This window comes from Temnothorax nylanderi, unplaced genomic scaffold, assembly GCF_030848795.1.
Source record: "Temnothorax nylanderi isolate EJ_2023f unplaced genomic scaffold, tnyl_v1.0 TNYL_tig0001_pilon, whole genome shotgun sequence".
In the NCBI taxonomy this organism is placed as follows: Eukaryota; Metazoa; Arthropoda; class Insecta; order Hymenoptera; family Formicidae; genus Temnothorax; species Temnothorax nylanderi.
This window is the reverse complement of record NW_027249063.1, coordinates 1,869,462-1,896,440: the sequence shown is the minus strand read 5'-3', so window position 1 is coordinate 1,896,440 and position 26,979 is coordinate 1,869,462. Positions and strand designations below refer to the sequence as shown.

General features: G+C 44.6%; 1 protein-coding gene across 1 annotated transcript in view; it reads left to right on the top strand.

Moving 5' to 3' along the window:
• The window catches only part of LOC139772938 (L-lactate dehydrogenase), a 135,013-nt gene extending 108,490 nt beyond the window's left edge, over positions 1 to 26,523 (top strand). The window contains exons 2-9 of the mRNA XM_071707053.1: positions 21,839 to 22,036; positions 22,113 to 22,255; positions 22,395 to 22,544; positions 22,629 to 22,746; positions 24,348 to 24,686; positions 24,944 to 25,061; positions 25,139 to 25,271; positions 25,684 to 26,523. Coding sequence (XP_071563154.1) covers positions 22,145 to 22,255; positions 22,395 to 22,544; positions 22,629 to 22,746; positions 24,348 to 24,686; positions 24,944 to 25,061; positions 25,139 to 25,271; positions 25,684 to 25,878 — 1,164 coding nt within the window. The 5' untranslated portion in view covers positions 21,839 to 22,036; positions 22,113 to 22,144 and the 3' untranslated portion in view covers positions 25,879 to 26,523. The remainder of the gene's footprint in view (positions 1 to 21,838; positions 22,037 to 22,112; positions 22,256 to 22,394; positions 22,545 to 22,628; positions 22,747 to 24,347; positions 24,687 to 24,943; positions 25,062 to 25,138; positions 25,272 to 25,683) is intronic.
• The last annotated feature ends 456 nt before the right edge of the window (positions 26,524 to 26,979 follow it).

The window sequence follows — 26,979 nt, the reverse complement described above, 5'->3', positions numbered from 1 at the left end:
TCTTTGTCGTATCTCGTCATGGCAGAGAAGCACTGATACATATGCCATATCGTTTAGTGTATTGTCCGTATCGTATATGCTCACGAGTATTCGAGAGGTAACTGAATCCACAAGAGGAATGTGTTGATGAATGAAAAATATGGTCGGTTATTTGTGATCCGGTCGATTTCAGTATCCTTTTCAACAGTCATCCTTCATGTCTAATTTATGTCGAGTAAGTGAATTCGCATGAGTCACTCTAAAGTGATGAAAGGTATCGAGTCAAATGCATTTTTACTTTTAAAATTTTTTTTTCATTTTTATATCAAAACTGAACAAAAAACATTAATATTGAGATTGTTTAATAACGAAGCTATAAATCTTTATTACAATTATATATTATTATGCTCTATGTATCTATACGTTTCTCTAATTTTGTATCTAGTAAGTTCTTAAATCTTTTTAGTAATTAAATGCGAGAAACGTCAGCGTTCTGTTTATTCGATATTAATATTAAACAGCGAGAAAGAACGACAGTATTTTCTCCCATCGTAGTTAGACAGACCATTTGAGAGGAACGCGTTCCCCGCGAGAGTGTATCACCACGTATGGTGAAAATAATGGCCGGTCTGATCGAGTTGAAAGAGACAGCAGTGGTAAGAACGTAGTTTCACGATGTACCCCGCTCAAGGAAGGTCATTCCACTACTGTCGCGATGTTAACCGCCGAGGTGAAGGCACAGGCAGACTAACCGAGCTCTACGGGTTCTCCTAACCCAGATGATATCGCGCCTAGATATATAACGCAGGATTTTATGGCGTATAACAGGACGGTACATATAATGGCTTTATGCGTACGTACTGGACGTAACTTACGGCAGTAGAGCCGCTTTACTCCCTTGAGTCTTATTTTACGTGGATGCGCATCGCGGACATTCTCGGGGAAAGAGAGGATTTCAGGGCCAAGGAGAAAGCGTCGAGAAATTCGAGAATGTGTCATATCATCGATTCTCGGCAGTATCTATTCCAACTTTACCGCGGCCGGTTTGACCGCGTAGAGCGAAAATGTGTTTATAAAGTACGCGAGATAGTCACCGAGTATCTCGAAGGATTTCGACGCACGGTTATAGCCTCTTAATGTGCAGTCGCTAATGTGTATCTTCTTAATAGTTTCTTATTACAGTCTTAAGAACGTGTAAGGTACAGCCATGGATGATCGTGGATATATCGTATAAATGTATACCGTATACAGTCGCTTCTGTAATAACTTTGAAACCGAATAAAAATTAGTTTTATTGTTATAGTAGCTCCGTCAATTATCGGCGAGTGAAGTAAACGACGAAAATATGTCAAAATTTAAAATTTATGTATTAAAGACATCGCGTTATTCTTCCTACAATTTAGACATTCGAACGTTTAGATCGACGCGACGTGCAGAAATATTTCACTCGGGTTGATCTCACTAATGCGCATTCCATTTCTGACTCGGTCAACGCGAGAGGTTGATCGATGTCGGTCTCGTGTCTTATGAATGAACGGCAAGAGGTGGTGTCGGGTTGCGGGTAGCCGTACCTACATCGAAGAGTGTTCCTGTTCCGGCGACGGTGGACGTGTATTTACTGCCCACGTTCAGTCACTTAATTATAAAATAATTGTTATTTATCTTCGACATTAGCCGGATATCGGATGGCTTATCCGCCATCAGAACGGCTCGCCTCATTCGCCGGTTGCCGACTTGTCGGACAGGCGTACGGGTATAGGTGCGAAGAGGCGAAGGACGAAGGAACGTCCAAGGAGCGCGAGTAAGAGGCCAGGTCTTCTTGGCCAAGCTCGAGCGCGTCCCAGAGAGGACGTGTCGATTTATCTAGGCACTCGATCGAGACGAATTAACGGCTCGGGAGCCGGTAACTTAAGCCGGTGCGTTTGTCGCCAAGACCTCCTCGAATCCTGGCAGCCGAAAGGGATGAGTAGACCGTCGTTATACCAGAGCTCTACCAATTGCGGCTTTCTCCAGGCCGAAGGTACGAGCGACAGGCGGGATCGCGATTATTCAACAACGGCGTGAGAATCGTCGTCGCCATTGGAGCCTAGCGTCGAAACTGCACGAGGCAAATGCGAAGAAGCGTGAAAATAAATTTCTAGTTGTCGTTAACAGAATTGTCAAAAAATACGAAATATGAACGAAAAAGACGGAATACAAAAGATTTATCTCGTAAGATTTATACAAAAATGATATTTATCTACATATATTACTTAAACAATGATTAATGATTATAAAAAATATATCTTACGCTGCAAGTTTATAAATCGAAGATTCGCAAAAAATACTTAAAATCTACAAAGTCCTACTTACTTTATAAAGTTTATTTTATGGAATGTATAGAATAAAATTCCAAAAGCATTTTAATATCTTAATAGATCCCCGAAAAAATGTCGGCTATTCTGCTTTGTGAAAACCTCCCTACGTCAAACAATCGGCAGAGCGTATCATTCTCCACATAGATTCTCCGATATACACGTTCCTCCGAGGTCTGGCGACCGGCCGCAAATCACGCCGCCACGATCGCAAGTAAACTGAGTTACGAGCATCTCGGTTTCCATCGTCTCGCTCCTCTCTTTGTCATCGTGCTGAAATGGTGCAGCCGCGCGGTTGCCGACGAAGGGGATCAACGGCGGATCTAAACGACGATCAGGCACGCGCGTTCCACCATGCCGACGTTTCGATATGTCCGGACGAGATCGGGGCAGCTCGTCGTACGTGGAAGAAACTACGGCGCGAGTGTTGAAGAAGCGAGGAGCAGAAGAAGGAGGAACAGGAGGATACACAGAAGCAGAAACGGACGAGGAGAAGACGAAGAAGAAGGGTAGGTGAGGGACGGGAGTGACGGCGGGGCGGGTCGTGCAGGAAGAAGAAAGTATCGTGCGATGGAAGACGCTCTGAACGAGATCTCGAAGTATCCGCCAGGCTAATTAATCCCAGAGCCGTCTGGCGCAAATGACAGGAACGATCGGATCAGGGGGTAATATATTACCGCTCGTTTCAGCAACCGTTGCTCGAGTCTAGGATGGAATCGTCGTGCTTGTAACGCGATCTTCAGAGAAAAAGTGAAGGAGGCAATGGCGTGAACGGGGGCGAACGGGGGAGGGAGAATGAGGGCCCGGTTGAAGGGTGGAAGGTTTCATTACGACGTGTGGGAACCTTGAGGCCGAACACAACGGGCAAGCAATGATAATTTATGACCGCCTACGACCCCGGGCGCGATCGATCACGTAATGCTGCGGTTACTTTATGTCGAAAGGACGTCGATTTAGAGGAGAGTGAAATGGAAAGAGCGTCGGCAGATGAGAAACTGGGAAACATGTTGAAGAAAATTAACAAGACGTACTATCAGACTCTAAGAACACATTGCGAAGGTCGAAATAATAGCAAATTCTTCGGACGTGTAGCTACTGCGTACAACATAATAATATTATATTCTGAATATCAAGGATCTGAATATTACGATATTCCCTCGCATTATCAGTCCTCTTATCTCTTCCCCGATGGTGCTCGATTCGATCGACTCCGAGCACTATATCATCGCACAAAGCGCGCTTCGTATCGCACCGCCGTCGATATTTATCGCCTCATCGTGTTCTCCGGCAGCAAATTACTACGATCGACTCGTAATACGGAAACTTTCCAGGGGTGCTTTAAACGAGAGCACGGAGGATATACATTAAGTCGATCGTATACGCGGAATCGCGGTTGTAAATAACGCGGCCATCTGATTTTTCGCCTCGCGACGCCGCGGGTGAATCCGAAATTCGGCGGCACGCGAAGACCTCGTAAATAAGAGCGGTTCTCGGGCGGCGAAAAGAGGAACAGGTTTACGAGGCAGGATGCACTACCGCGGCGGCCTTCTCTCGTCTCTCTTTCTCTCTCTTATTCCTCATCTCTCTTTCACCTTCCACCTTTCCTTCTACCGTCGTCCTTGCTCACCATGTCGTTCTTTCCTCCGCTCGATCTCCTATCGATTCCCGCTACCCTTCGGCGGCAAAAACGACTGGCCGCTGGTACACGGAGACGCATTACCGGCCACGTCGTTATAATTCGTCACTGTCGCGTAATGATCCGTGAATGTGCGCGCCTACTCTTATACGCTTTCTTTCTGCCCTTCCTGCCATTGCCATTGAAGGGCCCCACGGAGGTTGTCGATGGCCTTAACCATCGGCGGGGCCCTCGTCGCAACCTCTCTCCCCCTCCTCCCTTCTCGCCGTGGCAACCACCGCGCCGCGGCGTGAAAGGATCGCCACTTCGCGATCAATAGTTCATTACGAGAAACAAAAATGCGCAGCCCGACAATAGCGCGATCCGTGGCCGCATCGAACAATCGACCTAACTATACATACACTCTCTCTCGCACTCTCTCTCTCTTTCTCTCTCTCTCGCTTTCTATTCTACGGCAAGTGACGTGGAATATATGCTGCTGGAGTGCGACAGGAAAGTGTACGAGACCACGAAGGAGACGAAGGGAGAGAAAGAGAAAGAGAAAAAAGAGGAAAGAAAAGGTGCGGAGAACAAGGAGGAAGAGAAGATCGAGATGAAGTGCTGGGTGGCTCGGCCAATTCGAGGATTGAGTATGTACGATGAGAGGAAGACCAAAACTCGAGATGATAGTGAAGCAACGAGTTATGAGAGCATATCTGTACGGAGAAGAAAAGGCGGTGTAGTTGCGCAAGCGATGAGGTCTATTCACGCCTTATATTAGGGCTATTATGGGCCACCAGGATATAGTGAGCCACGCCACTATGATTGCATGTTATCAGTGGCAGTCGTAATACCACCCACGTGTAATCTCATAAATCTGGAGAGCAGTAGTCTGCATTCTTATTTAAAATAACGGTATAATTGAGTTACATACTGAAAACGTTTATAATTATATTGAAAAAGAGAAACGCAACTTTTCTCATTTAAACCCCTTTTGAATTGACTCGTAATGCGATTTTTTAATTGCATTGCATTGTTAAGTGCTCATCATTTTGCAAGTTATTTTAACAGAAATTTATAAGAGTGTCTTTTGTGTTGTGATCTTATGCTACCGTTGGTTTATTCAATACCGTATATAAGAAGAGTAGTATATCAGATTAAGCAGCCGTATCCATCAATATGCGTACAACATGATTACGCTAATTAGTTATGTTAAACTTCCAACTGCACTTATAGAATGCATATCGTTTTAGTAAAAAAATATTGAAGGTGAATTCTTACCGAAGCGTAGGTTTTCTGACTGAAATATAAAGTTATTTTTAACTCTCGAGAGTTTATGCTTCTAATATTATCTAATTAATGATTAACCAATCTGTTCGAGCATACGGTTATACTCGGGTTATAGGATACTGTTTCCCGTAGGGAGTGAATTTCGAGTGTTACTTAAGCTATAAACTAGCCCCATTACAGCGCACGATTGAAATTAAACCATCGGAATCCGAGAAGGTTCGTGTTAGATTATCCGGGCCCGTATTTTATCTTATCTTAGAGATTCAACTTGTTCGCCCGGTGGACACTATTTCCCTAGCTATACAGAACGGCTGCTTGTTCTGCAAGGTGGTCGACTCTTCGAACAGCGATATCCGATCATCCACATTCAACGAAAACCACGCAAACACTGTTTATTTAGACTTGTGGATTCTTACAGCATAGAAAACGAATGAACAAGTAACATGGAGCCTTAATTTATCTATTTTACCGCCGTACTATTTTCTTAATTCTTAGAAACCTCAAGTTTTATTTCAGAAAAAATCTCATGCTGTATTGAATGTACTTTTCCATTTAAAAGAGATATGGTTTGAATACCTTATTAAATTTCCAACAAAACTTTATTTTATTTTATATTTTATAATGAAATAAAATTGTGTTTTATTGCGTTTGATTGTGATTTTTATTGAAATATTTCTAAACGTTTAAATCGATAAGATACAACTTTAAAAAATATCTTTGTTTAATAAATAATTTTGAGAATTTTTACATCAAAGTTGCTTGAAGAGGAATTTCAAGTATTTCTCTAATAAATAGATATGATGAATTGTACCATGAGTTATTTCATCAATGATGATGTTTGATTACAATCACCGGCATATAAGTGAAGAATAGTCGAATTGAAAAATATTTCTTTAATACACTAATAAATCATTAATGATATTCTCTTGCCGAGGCAAAAATTGTTATATTCGATGTACAGCATGAGCATAATTCATTTTTTATTCTTTTACCCATAAAAAGGGTTAAAGAAAGAGTAACGGATCTTGTGATCTTGGTTAATTCGTGGATCTGAACACGTGCTTAAACGTTTATCTCGGGATGTCAGCCGCACTATAAATAAATCGAACAAACGACGGTCCTCGGCGGTGTCATTACGCCGCATAAAAGAGTCTCGCTTTGCATCCATCGTTTCGGTGTACACGCATCGGCTGCTCGATCGAGGAATTCCACGGATTCCCTTGTCAGGCTACAGGTGCACGCTCTACTCCTATACCGGGTTCCTCGCGATCCGCTGTCGCCCGTTGCGCTTTCGAAGAGTCGGCCGGCGTGCCTCGGTGGCCTGATGGTCCCTAGAAAAACGACGAAGACGTACATATTTCGAAAATGTCGTTACTCAGCGAACGCGAACGGAGCCTAGGCGAAGGCGGTGATCCGTGCAAGGAGGCGGCTCGGTAAAAGGGTTTCAATAAAATAAACAAGTCTGCTTTATGAGTTATCCGCGAGGTGAGGCTTATATGCCGCGAAAAACGCCGATGCGGACATGCCGCGGGATGAAAGTGGAGGATAACCGGAGAGACAGAGAAAGAGAGATGCGAAATCGCGATTTAAGTAGCTCGTTTCGACTGTCTACGTAACTTTTAGCCTATATCACTGCGAGAGCGACACCACTCTTGGTTTGCGTGGACACGATCGCTACACCTGCGTTTAATCGTGTATTCTTGGAAAGGATTTCGTTGTCACTTGAAACGCGGATTTGCTCAGTCGCCGAGAAATATTTCGGATTAATGAGCGCCGGACATAAGAAGGTCTCAATGCGGCAACAGATATCGAGAACGCGAAGAACCGTACTAAATAAAAACGCATGAAATCTTTTTCTTTCTATAAATTCCTTTCTCTCTTTCTCATGTTTTTGTAAAATTGCTGCGTTAGACAGTGATGATGGAATTAGGGCTTGCAAGATATCATAGACACGCGTTTTAACGTGGATTTGTGCGTGTATCTATTTGCTCGTTATTGTCATGTAAATATTAAATTACTATGCTCATATACCGAGATAGGAAATCTGTTTACATGCATTTTGATTCCATTATGCTGCGATTCGCTTTTCTTGTAACATGGATACCTCTATGGCACGTTACAAGTCGCGGACGCAAGCATATTTGTCTTCGCATCGGAAAGCATACGTAAACGCTATCCATGACGGAGACGTTATGGGACGGCCGATAGCGACGCGGGGCAACAAATTTCAGCATCGCATTCGCGATTACCACCCGTCGCTAGCATGAAATCGAATAACGGATACATTCATAAACGTCCGATAATTCAGCGTGCGGTATCGCGAAAACGCGCGGCTAAAGCGCCTGCACGGACGTCGTCATGATTAAAGTCGATTACGATTACTTTACGGCGTGCGATCGTACCTTCGATAAAACGTGCAAAGTGCAATGTCATGAGGAGGAAACCGTCGAAAACTAAAAGTTTCAGGCGTTCATGGATGGTCGCCGATTGCCCACATCGCCGCGCATTGCCCATATATATTCCCGGGTAAAGCGCGGAAACGTTAATGCGCGAGAGAGGGAATACCGTGTTCGCCAATTGCACTTTCAAAGCGGAGCGAGGAAGAAGAACGGGAATGGCATTCGCTTCGGGCGAGTGCGAAAATGCGAGTGAGCGCGTCGTGAGAGGCCATTTAAACGACGAAAGAAAGCCGGGGGACCGTCGGAGGGAGATCGACTACTCGCGTAGGTCAATATATTCATTGGCTGGAGGAGACCCCATGACGCATTCGAGGTGCCTTGTGCACCTCGCACGGCGCGATTTCTTGCGTATTGGCGCGGCGCACTTAGGCGCGCGAGAGTGGAAAAAGCTGCGCCGGTTGCGCGCGGCGCGCACCGTGAAATCGAGTTGACTAGGTATAAATTGTCCGGAAGTGGATGGTCCGATGTGGCAGCGCGTTGTAGTCGGACCGGCTCTCCTCCTGACAACCTCCCCGTGTGCGAGACGGACGTTTAACTCGTAACGGGCAAGACATCTCCGCCGATCCTACGTAAACCGCTTTTAATAATTCCACGATCCGACGCGCGACGCCGCGAGCGATTCTTCGGAAACCGTCTAAGACAGCCCCCCTTTTTTGCGGCGTGCAATTAAGTTTCTGTTAATCTTAAATTACGAAAGGAATTCAACACCGGAAAGTGCTTCCGAATATGTTTATGGGATACTTGTGCATGTTCTTGCGTACGCTCTTGCGATAGTAACTTCCTGAATTGACGATTCCTAAAACGATCTTCAGAATTTTAATACGTTTTTCCACAAACCATGTATGCGCGTGTGTTTACACGTCTTAATCGCCGAATAAATAATCCTTAATCGTCCTTAGTAAACCGTCAGGATCGACCATGTTGAGGGATCTTTATGGGAAAGCGTCAGATGTGGGAAATATTCTTCGTGGCGCGGCGCGGTTAACTGTTTCCTATATTTATTACGTCTTCGCGAGACATAAAGTAAAACGCGACCGGAACTCTTCGGTATTCCGCGAGAGCATGGCAGTTTGCAGCCGGTCGGTCGGCCGGTGTTTACCACACCCGTCGATGTTCACTGCGTTCATAGCGCCGTAAACGTCCGGTCGAACGGGCAGTGATATCTCTTCCGATGGACGGGCGCACAGAAGGACCAGCGTTTCGCTCGCAAAATCGTTTATTGTTTCTCCACGTTCGATCTCCCGCGTATTAATCGCGCTGCGGGGCTGCTCTATTGCGCGCTCAGATATCGCGCCGATACTCGTTGCCCCTCTCGCGCAAAAAATCCACCACTCGGTAATAGCGAGCCTTAAGGCGCGAGAAATCGCGCGCGATGATCGTACGCGCAATAACGTAGAGGCGTGGTTATATTTCATGTCACGCGCGAAATCATTCTATCGCTAGCATAAGACCTTTCCCGACGCGATCTGTTAGACGTAATGTAATTTAGCGCACTTCTGTGCGGAATTTCGATTTGCGCTTGTTGTGTCGCGGTAATTTGTGCTCGAGAGTTCCGTTAAATAAACAACAGTCTTATGCAGTCCATCTCTTAACATTGTTAATATTTTAATATGAAAAAGAAGTCGATAATTTATAAGAATGCGCTTCAATATAAACGATTATTTGCGCGGCCGTATAAAAATCTAATTCGATATTTCGGTGACAACCAGAGCGAATAACTCGAAGCAAATATTTTACGCTTTTCTCATGTGATTTCATCGGTTTGTGGAATTATGATTGCAAGACAATCGCGACGAGCGAAACGATGAAATGTCGAAATGCATGCGCCGAAGACTTATGGCGAAATTCACGGAGAATTACCCGATGGTCCGTGGTACGACCCGGAGCGAGAGGCACTCATGGGCGGTAAAGGGCGCTAAAGGGCGCCGTTCAGTATTAAATGTCACTCAACCGCGTCGTAAAGCAAAACTGCAGCTCGTCCAGTCAACGGCCCCGGAGTTTTGCACCTTACCGTCGCCGGTTCCGAGATGCATTATTGCCGGCCACGTGATACCGCGACGACGCGAGCGAGTTAAAGGGTTAGAGGAGGACGGCGCGCGCGGGTGACGAGGAGGTACGAGGAACGGGAGTCCTTCGTTCGCATGCGGCTCGAGAGCGAATTCCCTTCGCCTTTCTCGGGTGCAAAGTTTAATTGCACCTGTTCTTGCCCCTGTGAAAAACGCGAATCGATTATTGAACGCTGCCGCAACTTGCGCGCCCATACCGAACGAGGCTTCTTATTCTCCCCGTTGTCAGTTGGAGTTAGTTAGAGATATGATATATCGTGAATTCTTGGTGTCACTGACTAGGCAAATTTATCGTTCATTCGATGCGCGACGCCAATAAAGACTCGAAGAAAGTTCAATGGGCAATAAAACCACAGAAAATTATAATTGCATACTTCTGACTAATATGAATGTAATCTAGTATCTAATGACGCACTATCCTATCAGTAAATAGGTATATTTGTAATGAAGTTATGATAACTTATTCTAGGAGATGGAGAAATACACTCCTTAATGTTTATTACATTACTTATATGTAAGAAAGACCAAATTTATATTTATCAAAATGGATTATTTAATAATTTCTTATTATCATTTATATTTCTTCAACAATATACATTTGTCTTATTTTGCTGGGAGAGGTGCCCCGTTGCTCCTTAGTCAATTTTATTCATATCATTGGCATCGTGGCACAAGATATTTATTCAGACAATTCTATAAAATTACATATAAATCGTTACGTAATCATAACTCTTTGATATTTTTCTCCCGATATTTCTAAGGCGCGTCGATGCACCGTTGCTCCGGCACGTTCAATCGCCGGCAGCCCAGAGAGGCATCATCGAGAAGCGTATCGTTCCGTAACGATTGTGAGGGAGTGTCGGAAACGGGGATGTCCGAAGGTGATCGTCAGCGTTACGGGCACTCGGTGAATCGCCGATCATCGTTCGAAAGAAGTCGTCACGGAGTCGGGCGTGACGCGCCAACGTTTCAGGGCCCGTTACAAGCATCCTCGAGGATATAATACGGGTATGAAAAGGCGCGCGGGCGTCGTGAACCCTTTCTCCCTAGTAGCCCGTGTCACCTCAAGGCGTCGGCCACTTCGTCATCTTCGTCATCGTCGCATTCGAGGACTCGGAGGCGGACCACCTCGCGGCCGTCTAATGGATTGTTTCGCCTCGGCTACTTTTCTTTTCCTTCTTCAACGACGCGTCGAGAGGATGGTGGTTGGTGTGGCTGGATGACGTCTGGTAGCGAATAACGCGGCGCACAGGCGGCGTTGGATTATTCATACCGGCGCGGCTATCGAGAGCCGGTCATGAATTCTCGTAACGATTACCATTCGTAATGATCATCGCTTACAAGGCGCGTACAAATCGCTTCCTAAGTGCGCTCTTCTCCGTCTTCTTAGTACGCACGCTGTTACGTTATCGTGCCGCTTCTAATAGCGCGATTTCCTCTGGAAATGTCCTGTACACGTCTCTCTCCGTAATCGCAGTTCCGTAATCGTAATTTACGTTGAACACTTATACAGATATCTATGAATGATTACGTGTCGCGCGATAGATGCTCTCGTGGCGTTTTCTTTTATTGTTGAAAATGTAGTTTATTTTAAAATTTTAATTTTATCTCCACGTTTTTTATGCGTATGATACACGAATGCCTGTGTAAAGAAATCTTACAGTAAAGTTTCTTTGAAGTATCTGATATATTAAGGAATGCATTTTACCATTATTTTATATCGTGCAATTGTCAAATTTATTTCATCATTTACTTTTGTAAATAATTGTACACACATAGTATGTAACACTTTTTTTACGCATTTTTTTACTTAATATCTCGTTAAAAAAATGCATTAGATAGATTAGATTTGATTAGATAGATTCTTAATTGTGATAGTAGTAAACATTTGTTTTTCTTTTTCTCTTGGTTTATATATAATTTTTGAAGAAAAGTAACCACGAGAAAATTGGATGAAATTATCGTTAAATGGTTCGAACAGTAATTGTTGTCTAACGTACATCGCTTCTCCTCAACTTTCAAATTCGGCCAACCGCGACAATCGGGAAGTGCTCGACTTCCCTTTACGACAGACCGAAAGCGGCGGTGCGCCGAAAACCGGGCTTCTTCGATTATGCACGCGCGAATGGAACGAAATCGACCGGTGCAAGCGTATCGACCGGTCGTCGGTCGATCGACGCGGCGGCACTCCATACAAAATTACCAGATCATCGTGGCTGCGTTCAGCCCCCTCGCAGGCGTTTCTTCGTCCATATCGAGCGGTATCGAACGTGATCGCGCTTACATATGACATGACCTGGGGAATCCAACGCGTATCTTTTGGGTCAAAGGGTAGGAAAAAGGGCGGCGTGTACGAAAATATATTAAATCATACGGACCACCAGAGAAGCGTCGAAGAAATGTGTCAAGTCTCCGACACATTTTTACGCGAGCTTTCGTACGTTACTTAAGAGTGAGCGAACGAAGTGGGTTTCAAGAGACGGCGAAACGGAGCGAGACAGAAGCACGTGAGAGGTTGGCGAGGGGGCGCAAAAGATGAGGAGCCGAAACGAAGCCGCCGAGAGCGGAGAGAGACCATTGCGCGGCCGTGCGTTAAAAATGAAGACATTCAGATGGAGATATGATTCTATATAAATCACCAGCCGGGGCCGTCGCCGCGCCGTTCTGTCTGACCACTTTTCTGTCTCCCCTCGCTTCCTCTCTTTCTCTCTCGTCCCTTCGTCGGATCCGCGCCGTCTTCCCTCTCCGTTCTCTCATCTTCGCGATTCGACCCACGATTCTCGCAGCGCGTTCGCGCTCCTCGTGCTCTCCGTCGCTCTTTCGAGGCGCGTGACCGGCGCTCGTACCGGTGGCAAAGGGGATTCATTTGTTTTATCTCGCCGATTCCAATTAATATTTATCGTCTATTTGCCTGACCAACGATATCTGGAAGATAATGGGCCACCCCGTTACATACGCAGCGAACCTTACCAAGCGAACATCCGAGCCTATTTATTATCTTCTCCTCTCGCTTCGGGTCGGCGCGGCGCGGGTCGCTCCTCTCACCGCACCCGCGTTTGATTTGTCGGAGACGGATTGCGTGAATCGGCATCGCTGAGTGCTGTTGATTAGTATCTCCTAGAAGGTATATCCGTACATATATCTAGATAAAGCCGGGAGAGAGATACCCCGTTTAATAGAACAGGTAATGGCGGTCCGATATCACGTTCAGCGTATCGCTTCGGGTTCAGCCGCGAAATATAAAACGAACTCACGATTTTAATCTTGATTTATCGCGCGCGTTTCAGGAAGCAAAGCCGATTCGGTAACCTTCTCGCGTTTCGTGCGTATATACGATATAAGGCCTCGACGTTCTGGCTTAAGCGCAAATTCTCGGGTAGTTAAAGCATCGGGTGCAATGTCTTTATAATGAAACTAGATTAAGGATTTCCGTGCTGAGCAACAATTTCCGCGCGCGGAAGAGCCGGTTTTAACACGTATTATCACGGCTGTGCACCTGCACACGAAACCGACGGATATAGGCGAGTCCGTTCTGCGGGGATCGCATTTCAGGTTTCCTCTTCCGCGAGGGTTGCCCGAAGAGAGTGCGAAAGCGCGTTTTACACCTGACCGTATATCGTCGTCCTGGCGGTGATCGCTTATGAGAATGCAGTTTATATACCGTTGCTATTCAGCACCAGTCGTAAAGTAAATCAGCTACGATCGGTCAGGTACGATACAGCCATAGTTGCTGCCTGAGCGTGCTAGTTCTGAGCGAATGATTCGATATAAGGTATAGGTTTGGAGGGGTGCATCGAGAAATATACGGCTCTCGGTACCTAGGAATGCTAGGAGGATACCGTATCGATTCAGGAGTTACGATCTATCGATAAATGATAGACGATCGTCCAATTGGAGAGTAAATAGAAACGTGCTCAGCTTGGGATTGATCCACGAGATCAGCTTTATTTAATCAAGATTCGGTTTCGCGCAATATTAATGTCGTCTTCGTGATGATAATGATATAGATTTATCGTTACTTCAATGCACTTACACGTTACGAGCGCTATGTATCGCGCATCATGTCCTCGCGGCCTTAAACTACGAAATGAAGGTGGTGCCAGAGTATTCACCAGAGGTGGTTCATAGTTCACGATGAGAACTCAAGGTCACATATAACCATTCTACAATTTTCTTGAAGGCCAAGCCGTCCATTAGGAATGTAACCTTTAAAACGCTCGTAGACACCCACACAGGCAAGAACATTCCAGTGAGAATATTTCAGGATATATATTAGACATAAAATAAACAGACATTTTTAAATTTTATCTCTACCGAGTGTTATTACTCGAGTATTTAATAATATTCGTTGTCTTTTTTAGATCAAATCTATAAATATAAAATTCTTGAAATATGATACGTCGTGTAATAAGTAAATATACGTTTTACACGACGTTATCGCGAATTATTGAAACAGCCTTAAAGGATGCCGTGCTTAGGTACCCTGCTTAAATTGGACCTTAAATATCTGTGCCTTAAATATTTGTTGCGCTCGCTGAAACCGAAGACAAAGAATGAAACACCGAACTGGCGCGGTTCGGTCGGAGCCGTTGTCGGGTCATTCGAGAGGCGATTTAATATAAATCGAGAAGACGAATGGCGCGCGGTGCCTTCTTGACTCGCGCGCACTGTGTGTATCCCTAGGCGTACATGTATTTAAACAGACGTTTAACATAATTCATCTACTCCGGGTTCTCTCGCGGTCTCGCTTTCTTGTCGGCGCGCCGCCATCCTTCCACCGCGGTTCCCTCGACTCCTCCGTCTGCTCTTTCTTCTCCGTCTCTCTTTACCCTGCGAATGTAGCGCGGACTTTGGACTTTCTACGACCGTGTTGCACCCAGCTCGCGTCGCCGCGCCGTTGCGTTGCACCCGGCGCGTTTATTCCTTTCGCTGTGTCCTCTTCCGTTAGCGCTTTCCCTTTCTCCCTCTCTCTCTTCTTCTAGCTAAATGTGCGCGCAGTCCTCCATATGTGCGTCTCGATGTACGGAACGCATTCGCGCTGAGGGAGGACGAGGTGTGCTCATATAAATGCAAAGTGGCTTAGGGAATAGTTGAGCGCGACGCAAGCAAATTGCAGAATGAAACGTTGTGCTTCTTATGGAAGGGAATAAAAATGTCCGCGGAGTTGTTCGTACGGGCTAATTGTCTGCGAGAACAGACGAAGCGATGACGAGTGGGATATTTTATTTTACTCATAAAAAACAAACTTGTACAAGCAATAAGATATTAACACTATTTTCTGAACAATGTTAAGAAACTGTTAATAAAACGCGTTATGAAGCCATTAAATATTTCATGCATATATCTCCATTTTAATAACTTTTAATAATTTTATTCATAGAGGATTTTTTTAGTTTGTGCCAAAGTCTTTGTGAAAATGGCAACTTGAAATTTTCCTGCTTGAAAGTATTTCAAAGATGTAAGTTTATTCATGTACAAGGGCATGTACGCCCAATTCCAACTGCGTTAACGTCTTCATGAAGTATCCTTGGGCGAAATGCGCTCCGTGAAGTATCGGTTCTCTGATGCATTATGGTTCATATCAGCCTAGGCACAGTCCGTAACGAGATTCATACTTAGTCATTAACATACGAACATTACAAAACGGTTGGCGTGCCGTTGCCTCGTTACCGGAGAGCCGAAGCGATTCGTCTATGTCCACAAAGAAACATTTCCACAGTGATTCAACATGGCTGGTAACAGTGGCCAGGAAGTCACACACCGTTACAATCCTCACCACATTCATATCCTAATCACGATTTAAACTCTTCGGACACGCCAACACGAGGCGATAGATCATTGTAGAATATTAACACCCGACGGTCAAGCCTAATTCCAAACTTCCTATCTAATACATCATTACTGCGTATAATCTTTTGCGGATCATTATTAAATGTCTCTTGATAAAAATCATATAGATTTATTATCCGTACAATATATCTTTTTAATTACTTTTATAACATTGCAATACAAAACTTGATTGCGCTATTATTTCGACATTAAACGTTTAATTAAACCACATATCGTATATCAGCATGCTATGTATATGAGACAGTTGTCACGGTTGTCGACGCAATACGATATCTTTTTCTCTACATCAGTCCCGACGACACGTCAAAGCATCCCGGAAACGTCGGAACAGAATAAAGACACGATACGAGATCAAAGTAGGTCAACCAAGCCCACGCTACCGCGCGCAAGAGGTTTGTTTGCCGGAGCCGGTGTGGCCTTGACTTACGAGGGTGCGGACGCGGTTTTTAACGTGTCATCATACTGAGGTGCTTTGTTATTACAAGCAGGAGCTCGTAAAGCAGACGGCGACTTCGCCACAACGAAACGTGGTGCGGCGCGCGGACGAGGGTGCATAATGCACGCGGCCCCACATAATTACCGCGTCGCGGGGAAGCTTTATGACCGCGCGCACACTTGGCGAGTATTAATTTTCTCTCTCTCTCTCTCTCTCTCTCTCTCTCTCTCTCTCTCTCTCTCTCTCTCTTTCTCTTCCGCGAACGGGCTCGGCGGCAATCGGGACGGGGACGGAAAACGACCCGGAGAAATGGACCCGCCCGAGGCAAAGATCGGCAGAGAAAGCCAACGATATTCCGCCCCGGAGAAAAAGAGACAGGTTGTGGAGTCGCGTTGCGCAGCGGCGCGAATGCCGAGATAGCGCAGCGCGTTCTCCGCTTGTGCGATTTTATCGCTTCCCGAGCCGAGCCCCCCGGTACCGTCCGCGCCATTTTGTCGCCCGCGCGACTCGTTCGTCTCGGCGTCGCTTCCAACTGCCTCTCTTTTTACCTTCTCTCCTCACCTTCTCTTTCGGGCTCCCATCTGTGCACGTGGTACACTGCCGAATTTCGGTATTAATTATCGCTGGATGGAAGCCGCAGGTTTGACGTCTACATTTTTCTCCCCGCAAAGGTTGAATTGATTGCTTCGTGTCTCCGAGCAATTTTTATATTCGGCATTATTTCACGTTTAATTAAGGCGAAATCATGGTGCGTTAAGACTTAATTTTGCGGTTTCGATGGAGTATTTCCTTCCACCTGACGTGTATTCTGGGAGGTCCTAGGAATGTGGCTCGATGCGAGATTAAGTTCGCTTGTTTGAAGAGAAAATAAAGCAGTTTTGTGTTCTCATGATCTATATATCCGCTTTAAATCAGGCTGTCCGACGATCTGATAGCTAGCACCTGCTACCATTGATGTCATTCAAAATACTCTACTCGCTCATATAGATATCATTTGAGAACATCTGCCAGCTGATCGTCGCGCCATTCCTTTTTTGCATTCTCTCTCCTGGGTGTTTGCCTAAACCTAAACTATAATTTTTTTTAAGACGCGCATATTTTACCTTTGTCCCTATATTTGGTTGTACCCGAATCATTTTAAATAATTTCGTGCACATAATTTTTAACAATATTTAATAACTTTATACAATTTTATTTTATGAGAAGTAATCATTTTAATGCATATTAAAATTTTTAAAAATATTTACTGTTATCCAAGATGACTGTTATCATTAAAACTGTGAGATGAATCGCAAAATAGCAAAAGAATCACTACAGCACATGAAAAGCAGATTGCGATCTCGCGTTACAAATCGTGTCGTAATACCGTTTCCGTTGCGATAACCCACGGCGTCAATCGAAGTCACACGCGATAACGCACAGTACTCATTCCTCGACGAAGAGAGAAGCGGATGGAGGAAGACAGGGAGGGTGGACTCGAGGTGCGAGCTTCGTCATTGTCATGAGGCTGACACTTCGGGGTATCGGACCTCGGTCTGGCCATTAATAATCTTAGCCCGAACGAAGAAACAAAGAGGAGGAGCACGGAGAGGAGTGCGGCGGAGTTGCGAACGAGAAGGGTACGGGTACACAGCACGCGCGCGCACCACGTCCGTCGACCACCACCATCACACGCGAGCACGCTCGGCGTATACGTGGTAGGGTATGTTCGAATGTGTCCGATGCGTCCGATAGGGCGGGACACGGGCATAAACAATTGCGCATCAGCCTCGCCCCTTCCCAATGCGATGTAATAAAACGAGTGGTCTCTTGCCCGCCCTCCTCCGCCGCCCCGATCCCGAGAGAGGAGTTCTCCTCATCGGGGCCCCAGGGCCAAGAATATCGAAATGAACCGGCGTCCGCGCGATATTTCAGCGAGCCACGGGGGTCGTACGTACGTTGGCCGAGTACGTAACGTAAGCCCCGACCTCCTACGACCGTGCTCCGAGATCTCCGGCGTTCGATTGAAAGCCGAGAGCTGGCAAATTTTTAATATCGTACGTGATCATTGGTGAGATTACGCTGGAGCGCACACGCACACCTCCAAAAAGGAAAACTCCTCTCGCGCGCGGCCCATTCAAATGGTCCATAATTACCGTGGCGAAAATGAATCTCGAAGCCCTTGTAAATAACGCTGCGATTAATCAACCCAACGGATACACGGAAAAAACCAATAAAATATATCTCGGGCTGCCGATTTTGCGTTCGTGACCTTTGTTTCCGAGTACCGACGGCATTATCTCTTGGTGCAGCATGCATCCTTCTTCAGCAGCTTCGGATCATTCAATCTCTTTGCTCGAACTCTGGCCTAAAGTAGAGGTAGCATTTTAATTGGAATAAATTTTAGTGCTCACGGAGCGTATATAAAAAGTATATTTCGAATCAATCTTACTGTGAGCGGTCCTTGCTTCACTTTTAAGAACCCTACGCTTTCAAACAACTAAACCGTATTGATTCTTGCACCGTTGATTAAACTGAATGGCAAACTTGCAGCTTTCTAACTTATTATTATATTTAAAAAATAGATTAACGCGTTAAAAATGGAAGTAACTGCACAGAGATAATCAATATGGCATGGAAATACACGAATATAAAATCAAATAGTTTTTAAATGTATGTTACAATTAGTACAATAAAATTATGAAATAAGCGTAAAAGATATAAGCCGGAAATTATCTCTGATTGCGTTAAGTTATTTATTTGGGCAAGATCTGTGTTTTAGGCAATAAAATTTATATTTCTTATCCAGTAATATAATTAATTAACTTAATAACTGTGTGTACATCATATTAAAATGTGATGTAATTGCATTTACCAATATATCGATTAATATAACGTTATAAAATACTTGCTAGATTGTTTCGTAAACAACACCAGTCTATATAATACATTTAAAAAATGATAATGCGCTGGATCTGAAAAATTTAATTAATTTTCAACCTTTTTCTTTGTATGACTTTGATGCACCGAGAAAAGATTCCCAATTTCAGGGATTAAATCAAACAATTCCAACACGTTAAAAGAGCGCTCTCGCGCGGTGGCGTGTGGTGGGTATGTGCGTGGAACGCTTCCTTTCTTAAAAGTAGATTAATACCGGGCGATGAAGCGACCGCGAGCAATGGGAAGGGTGTGAAAGAAGGGACGAGGCAAGGAAAGGGAGAGGAGAGAGAGAGAGGTGATGGTCGTTCTCCTGCGGCAGGGCGGACAATAGCAGCTCCGCCAAGTGTAGCGGACAAACAAATAGCCAATTAAAATTCCGGTTGCACGGCGAACATACTTGTATCAGCTGCAATACTACCATTGTGCACCGAAGGCATGCGCAAGCCGGTGTCCGGATCGGTTGACTGGGTCTGGGTACCAGAAGATCGGTTGCTTACGACCAACCTTCAAGGATTATCTCCGCGGTAAGCGGAAGGCTCGTTTGCACCGTCCACTCGACTAAATCTTGCCTCGCGAGACATCGTTATCGTCGAATCACGCCTTTATCGCGGTCGATTCGTGTCCTCGTGCGAAGGCCCCTTTTGCAAACGTACGTTTGGGTATCGCAGAATTACATAACGATTTAAGACGCGAGAATCAGCGAGATATATTGGCGCCGGTCGGCAGATTTTATCATAGACATAGGAAAATCCCTGCGACGGTGGCTATATCGATTCGTATCGCGTTTCTCTTCCTCGACGTTCGATAAAATTCGCATGATTAATTAAGGTAGAGAATTAATTATCGGGAAGCAGGGCGCTTCGTTCCCACTCACGACGCTCAACTATAAATGTCAGATTGGAAATTACTTCCTCACCTCCGATCCTACCATCTTCCCGATCCGGCGTGGATGTTATTAGGAAATCGTTTAATTGGTAGATACCGATTTTAACTGGCATTATGAATGGTTACAAGTGTCACGGGGTCATTAAAAAGATGGAGAAAACATATTATCCTATTACAAACCCGCGGCAACCTAGCGAGATAACCGCTGCGAGAGAATCAGATGAGGTAGCGCGAGTAATCGTACAGAGCGGGTATCGCTTTATCGACATGGAGATTGTGCGAATTATAGCAATTGTGCTCCCTAAACTTCGGATACATCGTGTAAAAAGAAATCGCGTATTACCGCAGCCGATCGATATATCCACCGATATTCGTCGGAGTCTCCATCCAGCGCGGTGAGAATGAACGATTACTAAATTACAACGCGCCCTTAGATACGATCGGCGGACCATAATTGCAGGACTATTCATACATTATTGGCTCGTATATTATTTGACGCGATTCAATAACTCTGTAGCGGGACGGTCGATGGTATCTCTCCGTCGTTAAGGCGCATTCGCAGTATCGATCGGCCCTGATGAATGGCCACGTTTAAGGTCGTCATTTTTCCCGGTGATTATTAACGCTAAAATTGAATGTGTCCGTGAGCGCGCGGATCGGAGACCAGTCGTATGGACCACGCGCGAAAAACGAGACCTCTCTCCCGAGAGGCAGATCCATCTTCGAATGTGTGTTAAAACTTCGCGATGCCCAAACTACCGGGAACGCCTCGCTCGCTACTCCTAAATGCAACGGGCATGATTTATCTGCGGGCACCAAAGTAAATGGAAAAGTTTTACTTTTTTAACTGGTCCCTTTTCGGATGGTTAAGATTGTCGCTCGAGCATTATATCGCAGGCGCAAAGAGTTACTTTCAACGCGTACATTCGGAAGAATATATGGCGTCACGTGTTTCTTTTTCTTTTTCTTTTTTTTTTTTGCTACGGTTTGCCTGCAGTCTTTAGGCTCGTCTCGAAGATAATATAACAAGGTGATGTTAATAATCTCCCGTCCGTTCATTCGAACATACATATATGATATATTAGACGATTTTTTTCTTTCGAAACTTGGACGAGAATTTGCCACCATACATTTTGAATTTCTTCTTTACATAAATTTCCATCGAGGCATAATTGCAAAGTTATTAAACGCTGATGCAAATTAAAGATGAATAGATAAATAAAATTTCGACTATTTTCACGTATAAGTGTATAGAAAGGCGTATTAGGCATATGAAAATACACTGCACAGAGCTTTTGTACAAATTAGTAGTGTCAAATTATACTCAATTTGAGTCATTTTTAATTATTCTTATAGGTTCTACTTAATATGTCATTAATTTAACTGAAACAAAAGAGTTTAAATAATACTGTTTTGTGTTAAAATAATAAATTTCGACACACATGATAGTTAAAAATAACAAAATGTTATTCAACTCCAAGGTATTGGTTTAAATTTCATCTTTTAATATTTTAGTGTATCTTCATCGGCGGTAGTATTTTATTTTAAGGAAAAACTTATTCTCGGGATTTTAATAGAAACTATTCGTGCGGAAACGATTGAGAAAGTCACGTATGACTTAGTATGTGCCACGAGGTTAATTATTTCATTCGGAACAGTCATTAAAAACATATTCGTTCGCTGTGATCAACTAATAGGTCTCGGCACAGCCGAGTATTTACGCGCGTACACGCACACACAGCCATGCTGCGGGAGCGTACCGGTGGAACATTGGAGTGATGAGAAGCACGGGGGGTTCTCTTGCGTTTCTACGACGATTACCTGCGGCTAATTTACAGCAAAGCGCGCGGATAAGTTCCGCCGTTATTCTTCCAGTCAGAGTCTTCTCTCGCGCGGTTACCTCTTCTTCGCGGGCGTTCTCTCTTCCTCATAACGGCGGAATATACCCGATTCACCTCAAAAACCGATGCCTCGTTTCTGCGTAGGTCGATCCGGATCTGCATAAACGTAAGCAGCGATTCGACCGCCGTTCGTTTATAAGCCCCTTCATGAGAAGTAGTGACCACCGCGACGAGCGTCTGGAGTTAATAACATAGGGAGAAGGAAGTCACGCGATTGAGGTAATGAGGATGATGAAACGACACCGATACACCTAAAGCGTTAATACTTCTCGAACGAGCAGGGTGCGAATACATACATGGTTACTAAAGCACACAGACGGGTAGGATCGTGTTCTCATTAAATGTACCGCTCATGCAGTTGCTCGGTGAGCTAACAGCAACGACTGGAGCATGGCTGACGAGGAATCTGACATATCTAAAAGGGGCGATACCCTAGGGGACAGCAACGCCGACAGCATAGTGCCAGATGAAACCCAACGCGACGACGTCGGAGATAATGCTGTTTCGTATCCCATCGAATGAATGAATTTAAATTTCAAAGAGAGAGAGAGAGAGAGAGAGAGAGAGATTTTTATTAATATAAAGTATAAGTTCCTAGCAAATAGGCATAGTACGATATAGGATAACGTGTCTTTAATAGATCGATAAAACTCCGATTACGACAACCACGAAGAACGCTTTAATAACGACGCAGCTGGGACCGTGCGAGGCTTATCCGCACCCTGTCAAAGTTTCGATCGTGGGTACAAGAAAAGTTGGAACGGCTTGCGCTATCGCAATTCTAATGAGAGTGAGTATCCATATATATATGTATAGAGAAATATATAGTTTATAAACTTTTATTAATAGAAATTTTATTTCGCGAAATCTTCAGCGTATAGCAAGTGAGGTTTGTCTGATCGATCAAAACTTGGACAAGGCTTCTGCAGAAGCCGAGGACATTCAGCACGCTGGTATCTTTTTGGGATGCCCGCTGGTGATTGGCACATCAGGTACTTTTCCTGCTGAAGATACATGTTTAGATATAATATACATATATAACGGTAAATATAAACTATAACAATTACACAATACACTTATCCGTCAACTATACTTTTCCCCGTTGCTTCCTGGTCATCATTCTTAGAATAAATGCCTCGTCACATTATCCGTGTCAGATAAAGCCAGTGTTGGAGTTGTCACGGCGGTTAACACTTTAGACGATTCCGTCGTCGTGCTCTATTCACAATCACGGAACCAACGAATCGTGAACGTCTATGGACGATGTAGGCCTTCCGCGCATTAGGTGCGAGACAGCTCACAACAGCACGAATTCCAGAAATTTCAGATTGATACGTTCGAACTGATGAGTCCGCCGAGCGTCACCGGCGTGTCACGATCGTCGGCTCCGATCAACACTCACTTTAAATCGACGATCGGTTAGGTTCCTGTTAGGGATCCGTCAAGGGTCCCCCTGTCAACGTGCAGCGATTCAGAAACAACGCTTTCACATAGGTAGGTTTTTGAGTTAGCGGCGAGAGTTTCGGGGGCCAGAATTCCCTCGGACCTGTCCTTTATAATCTCGATTCTCATCTAAATCGTCGGGCGCTTATACGCCTCGTGAACCGGGCGAATGTTTCTCCCGAGCTTTTCACGGACACTCTCGTAAATCCCGTCCACTCTTATTTATCTCGGCCGTGATCGACTCCACGGCGCGGTTTTCTGTTTCTGTTTCCAGCGTGCGTACGACGCGCGGTTACCCCGTCCGACCGGGCGGCCGGCCGGTTGTAAAAGCGCCGTATCCTTCGTGGGAATCCAGGAGGACAGTAATGGAAAGTGTGCACGATTAGGCTTGATCTCGTGGATAGTTTCATCGAGTTGCTCCAGCGTTTGATCTCAGGAATGATTTCGGTTTGTTCGACTTTTCTCGGGGCGCGTTGCGTGCGACGCGTAGCGTCTGTATTTATACCTATATAGGATAGCGGAATGTGTGATTCTTTCCGATCTTGTCTCGTGCGAGGTAGCAATTACTGGAACAAGTGGGACGACTTTTTTACGGGCTTGCCAAGTTATCTGTAACAACATCTCTCTCCGTCGTAAATGTATCTTCCGTATAGTTGCGGTACTGCCGCGTGTTACTACAAGCATTTTGTTGAAGGTGTTGCCTCGGATCTGTAACTCTTTATTTTTCCGACCACGTCGGATTGTCTTCCCTCTGCCGTCGTTATCGGCACATCTCTTCCGATGGTGATTTTCTCTCGAAAGGGGGAAAATTTCTTATCCGTTCTCGTCGTTTTGTATTCCACGCACTTCCGAGGAGCTGATGATTACCCGGTTGAGTAAGACGTTCTCCCCGGCAAGAGGTTCTCCGGAAAGCCATATCTGATTCTTAAAACGAAGCTATTTCCCGTTACGACTCCTTTCGCGTGAATATTCAAGTGTCTTCTCCATAGATTCGGAACGATTTATACCTATAATCTTAACTCTCTCAGGAAAATGTGCCTAAAACTTTATCTTATATAATATTTTACGATATTATGTATATCAAAATATATCCGTATCTAGAAACCATCATTTCACGATAATCTACGATCTGCAATTAATTGCGTTTTAGATGTCTATAAGGTGAAAGACTCGACAGTAGTGGTAATCGCGGTTTGTGAAAAGAAAGCCGAGGAGGAATTGAACGTGAAGCACAACATCGAGGTGTTTAAGAGGATCGTACCAACAATCGCAAAGTTGGCCTGCAAGGCAGTGTTACTAGTTGTAACTCAACCGATTGACGTGATGTCGTACATCACCTGGAAGTTGTCCAAGTTTCCCTCCAGCAGAGTGCTTGGCACGGGGACTCTGCTCGATAGCTGCAGGTTTCAGGATTTACTGAGTCGGAAGTTGGGACTGGCGCGCACGTCGATCAGCTGCATGAGTATCGGCGCGCAGGGCGACACATCTGGTACTCGATTGACATCCTGACTAATTTTACTGATTATTAAGAGCTTTTTTTTTTTATTGATGCAATGATATTTAGCAAGATTTTACCACAATCTTTATAGTACTCTATTAGGGTATTTTTAAACGTAAATGCACAATACATTTTTATATATGCAAATACCATTCGCGATGAAAAGTATCACACGTACTTTTGTTATATTGTAAATGACCTAACAGTTACGGTCTCTCTTTCCTTCCAACATCTGCCGCTTCGTATAGTTTCGATATGGTCGAGCGTTCACGTCGCGGGTACGAAGATACGCGACATAAACCCACGAATGGGTGAGGCGGATGATCCCGAGAAGTGGCGTGACATTTCCGAAGCTGTAAATAAAACGTCAGTGGTTGTTAAGATCACGAGGCATTCTCGAGAGAATTTAAGGAAGTAATAAAATCTTCGCGTTGTGTTCACAGCGACACGGAGCTTAATCGGAAGAAGGGCGAGAGAGGGCCGAGCTGCTGGGCTCTCGGCATCTGCACTGCTGAGATCGTCGATGCCATCGTCAGGAACACTAAAGCTGTATTGCCAGTGTCGACGTACATACACGTGAGAGATATAATCAAGTTAACGTTCTATAAAGTTATCGAGTAGATATAGATTATTGAACAGATTTTAATAATTTATCGTTACTCCAAAATCAAAGAAATTTATTAATTTAATTCCGAAGACAGATTCGAGTTCCATAAAAATTTACTATTAGTTTTTCTGGTTGCAACATACATAGATTACAGATCAATTAATTAAGAATCAAATATGAAAGAAAGTTGGAAGTTGCATATAATATGTAAGATAATGATAAATTTTTAATCCGCGTTTTTGTTCTTTTATCGACTTTACAATTATATTGACTCTTTGCTGACAAACAATCCGTGCTTTCGCACGTTGAACAAAAGTTCTGAGACGCGTTTATTCGATTGACGCGACGGGGAAAACAAGGTCGAGGAATTTCTGTTCGCAGAGTTGCGCCCACGGGACCGATAAAGATGTGTATATGTCGGTACCCTGTGTCCTCGGTCGGGAAGGTGTATACGCCACGGTGCGGCAGAAGCTGAACGATCAGGAAAAGACAGCGGTACAACGGTGCGCCGACAGCATCCGCGGTGTGCTGCGTGAGTGCGGCATTCTTCGCGAGTCGAGCGACATTGAAGAGTGACGACCGGCTGAGGAAGAGAGGAGAGCGAGAAACGTAAAGGACCTCGCGAACGGATGCGAATGGATACGCGGCGCGGAAATAGCGAGGAAGAGGAAAGGGGGGGGGGAGAAACGGGGAGAAGGAGCGACATCCTAGAATGCATCTTCATCAATAAAGGCGATGCTGCACCTGGCAACCGGTTTCCGCGTGCGTACATTCGATCGCCGTAATAAACGATATAAGAGTGAAACTTAACTTCCTGGAAAATTAAACCAGCCGCGCGTTCTCCTAAGATTGCTTGCGAACGGTACATGCAACTCGCGCTACAATGTTCCACGCGTGCGGAGCTTATTACCGTTTCTTTTTTGCTCGATCGAATTTTGATTTACGCAATCGAACGATGTACGGTGGAAAGGTGAAAGGGCGGATGAAAATGCACTCTCCATTGCGTGCGAGGCGAGTATACGGTTGAGAGCTGCGGCTAAAGAAGATTGGATAATTTAAACTATACAACCTTTGTTTTTACATTAGCTTTAAATCTTGTTGTATAGTGAAGTCGTTGTGTTTTATACATATAATATATATATATACACATTTTTTAATAGCGGAAATTGAATAATTATTGAAATAAAGCAAGTTTATACGTCTTTATAATAAAAAAAATGAACTAAATTAGAGAGTAAAGTTTATAAGGATGGAATAGAAGAGTCGATTCCTAAGAATCTCTTCTCGATCCCTTCTCAAATATCCTATAAAATTGGCGGTATCTCTCCAGGAACGCGGCGCATCCCACCTGTGCGGCTTCGCAGCAGCTGTCGATCAATTTTACGTCCTTCAATCCTTAGAAAAACGAAAACCATAGGAACGATGCGTCCAATTGGCGATTCGTCTCTACATCTGCCCCGAGCATTTACCTTTTTGTATAACGAGCATTCTTTCCGACTATAATTGATCCTGTACGGCGCGATTGAATTTATCGATAGCATCTTTTCGTCCGTGATCGAATGTGTTAATCGGATTGTATATCTCGTGCTACAAGATAACTTGAAGTTCACATCTCGTACATATAGTACATTATGAGCGTACGAGATACGTCGGACGCGAGAGGCGAAGAGAGTTCTC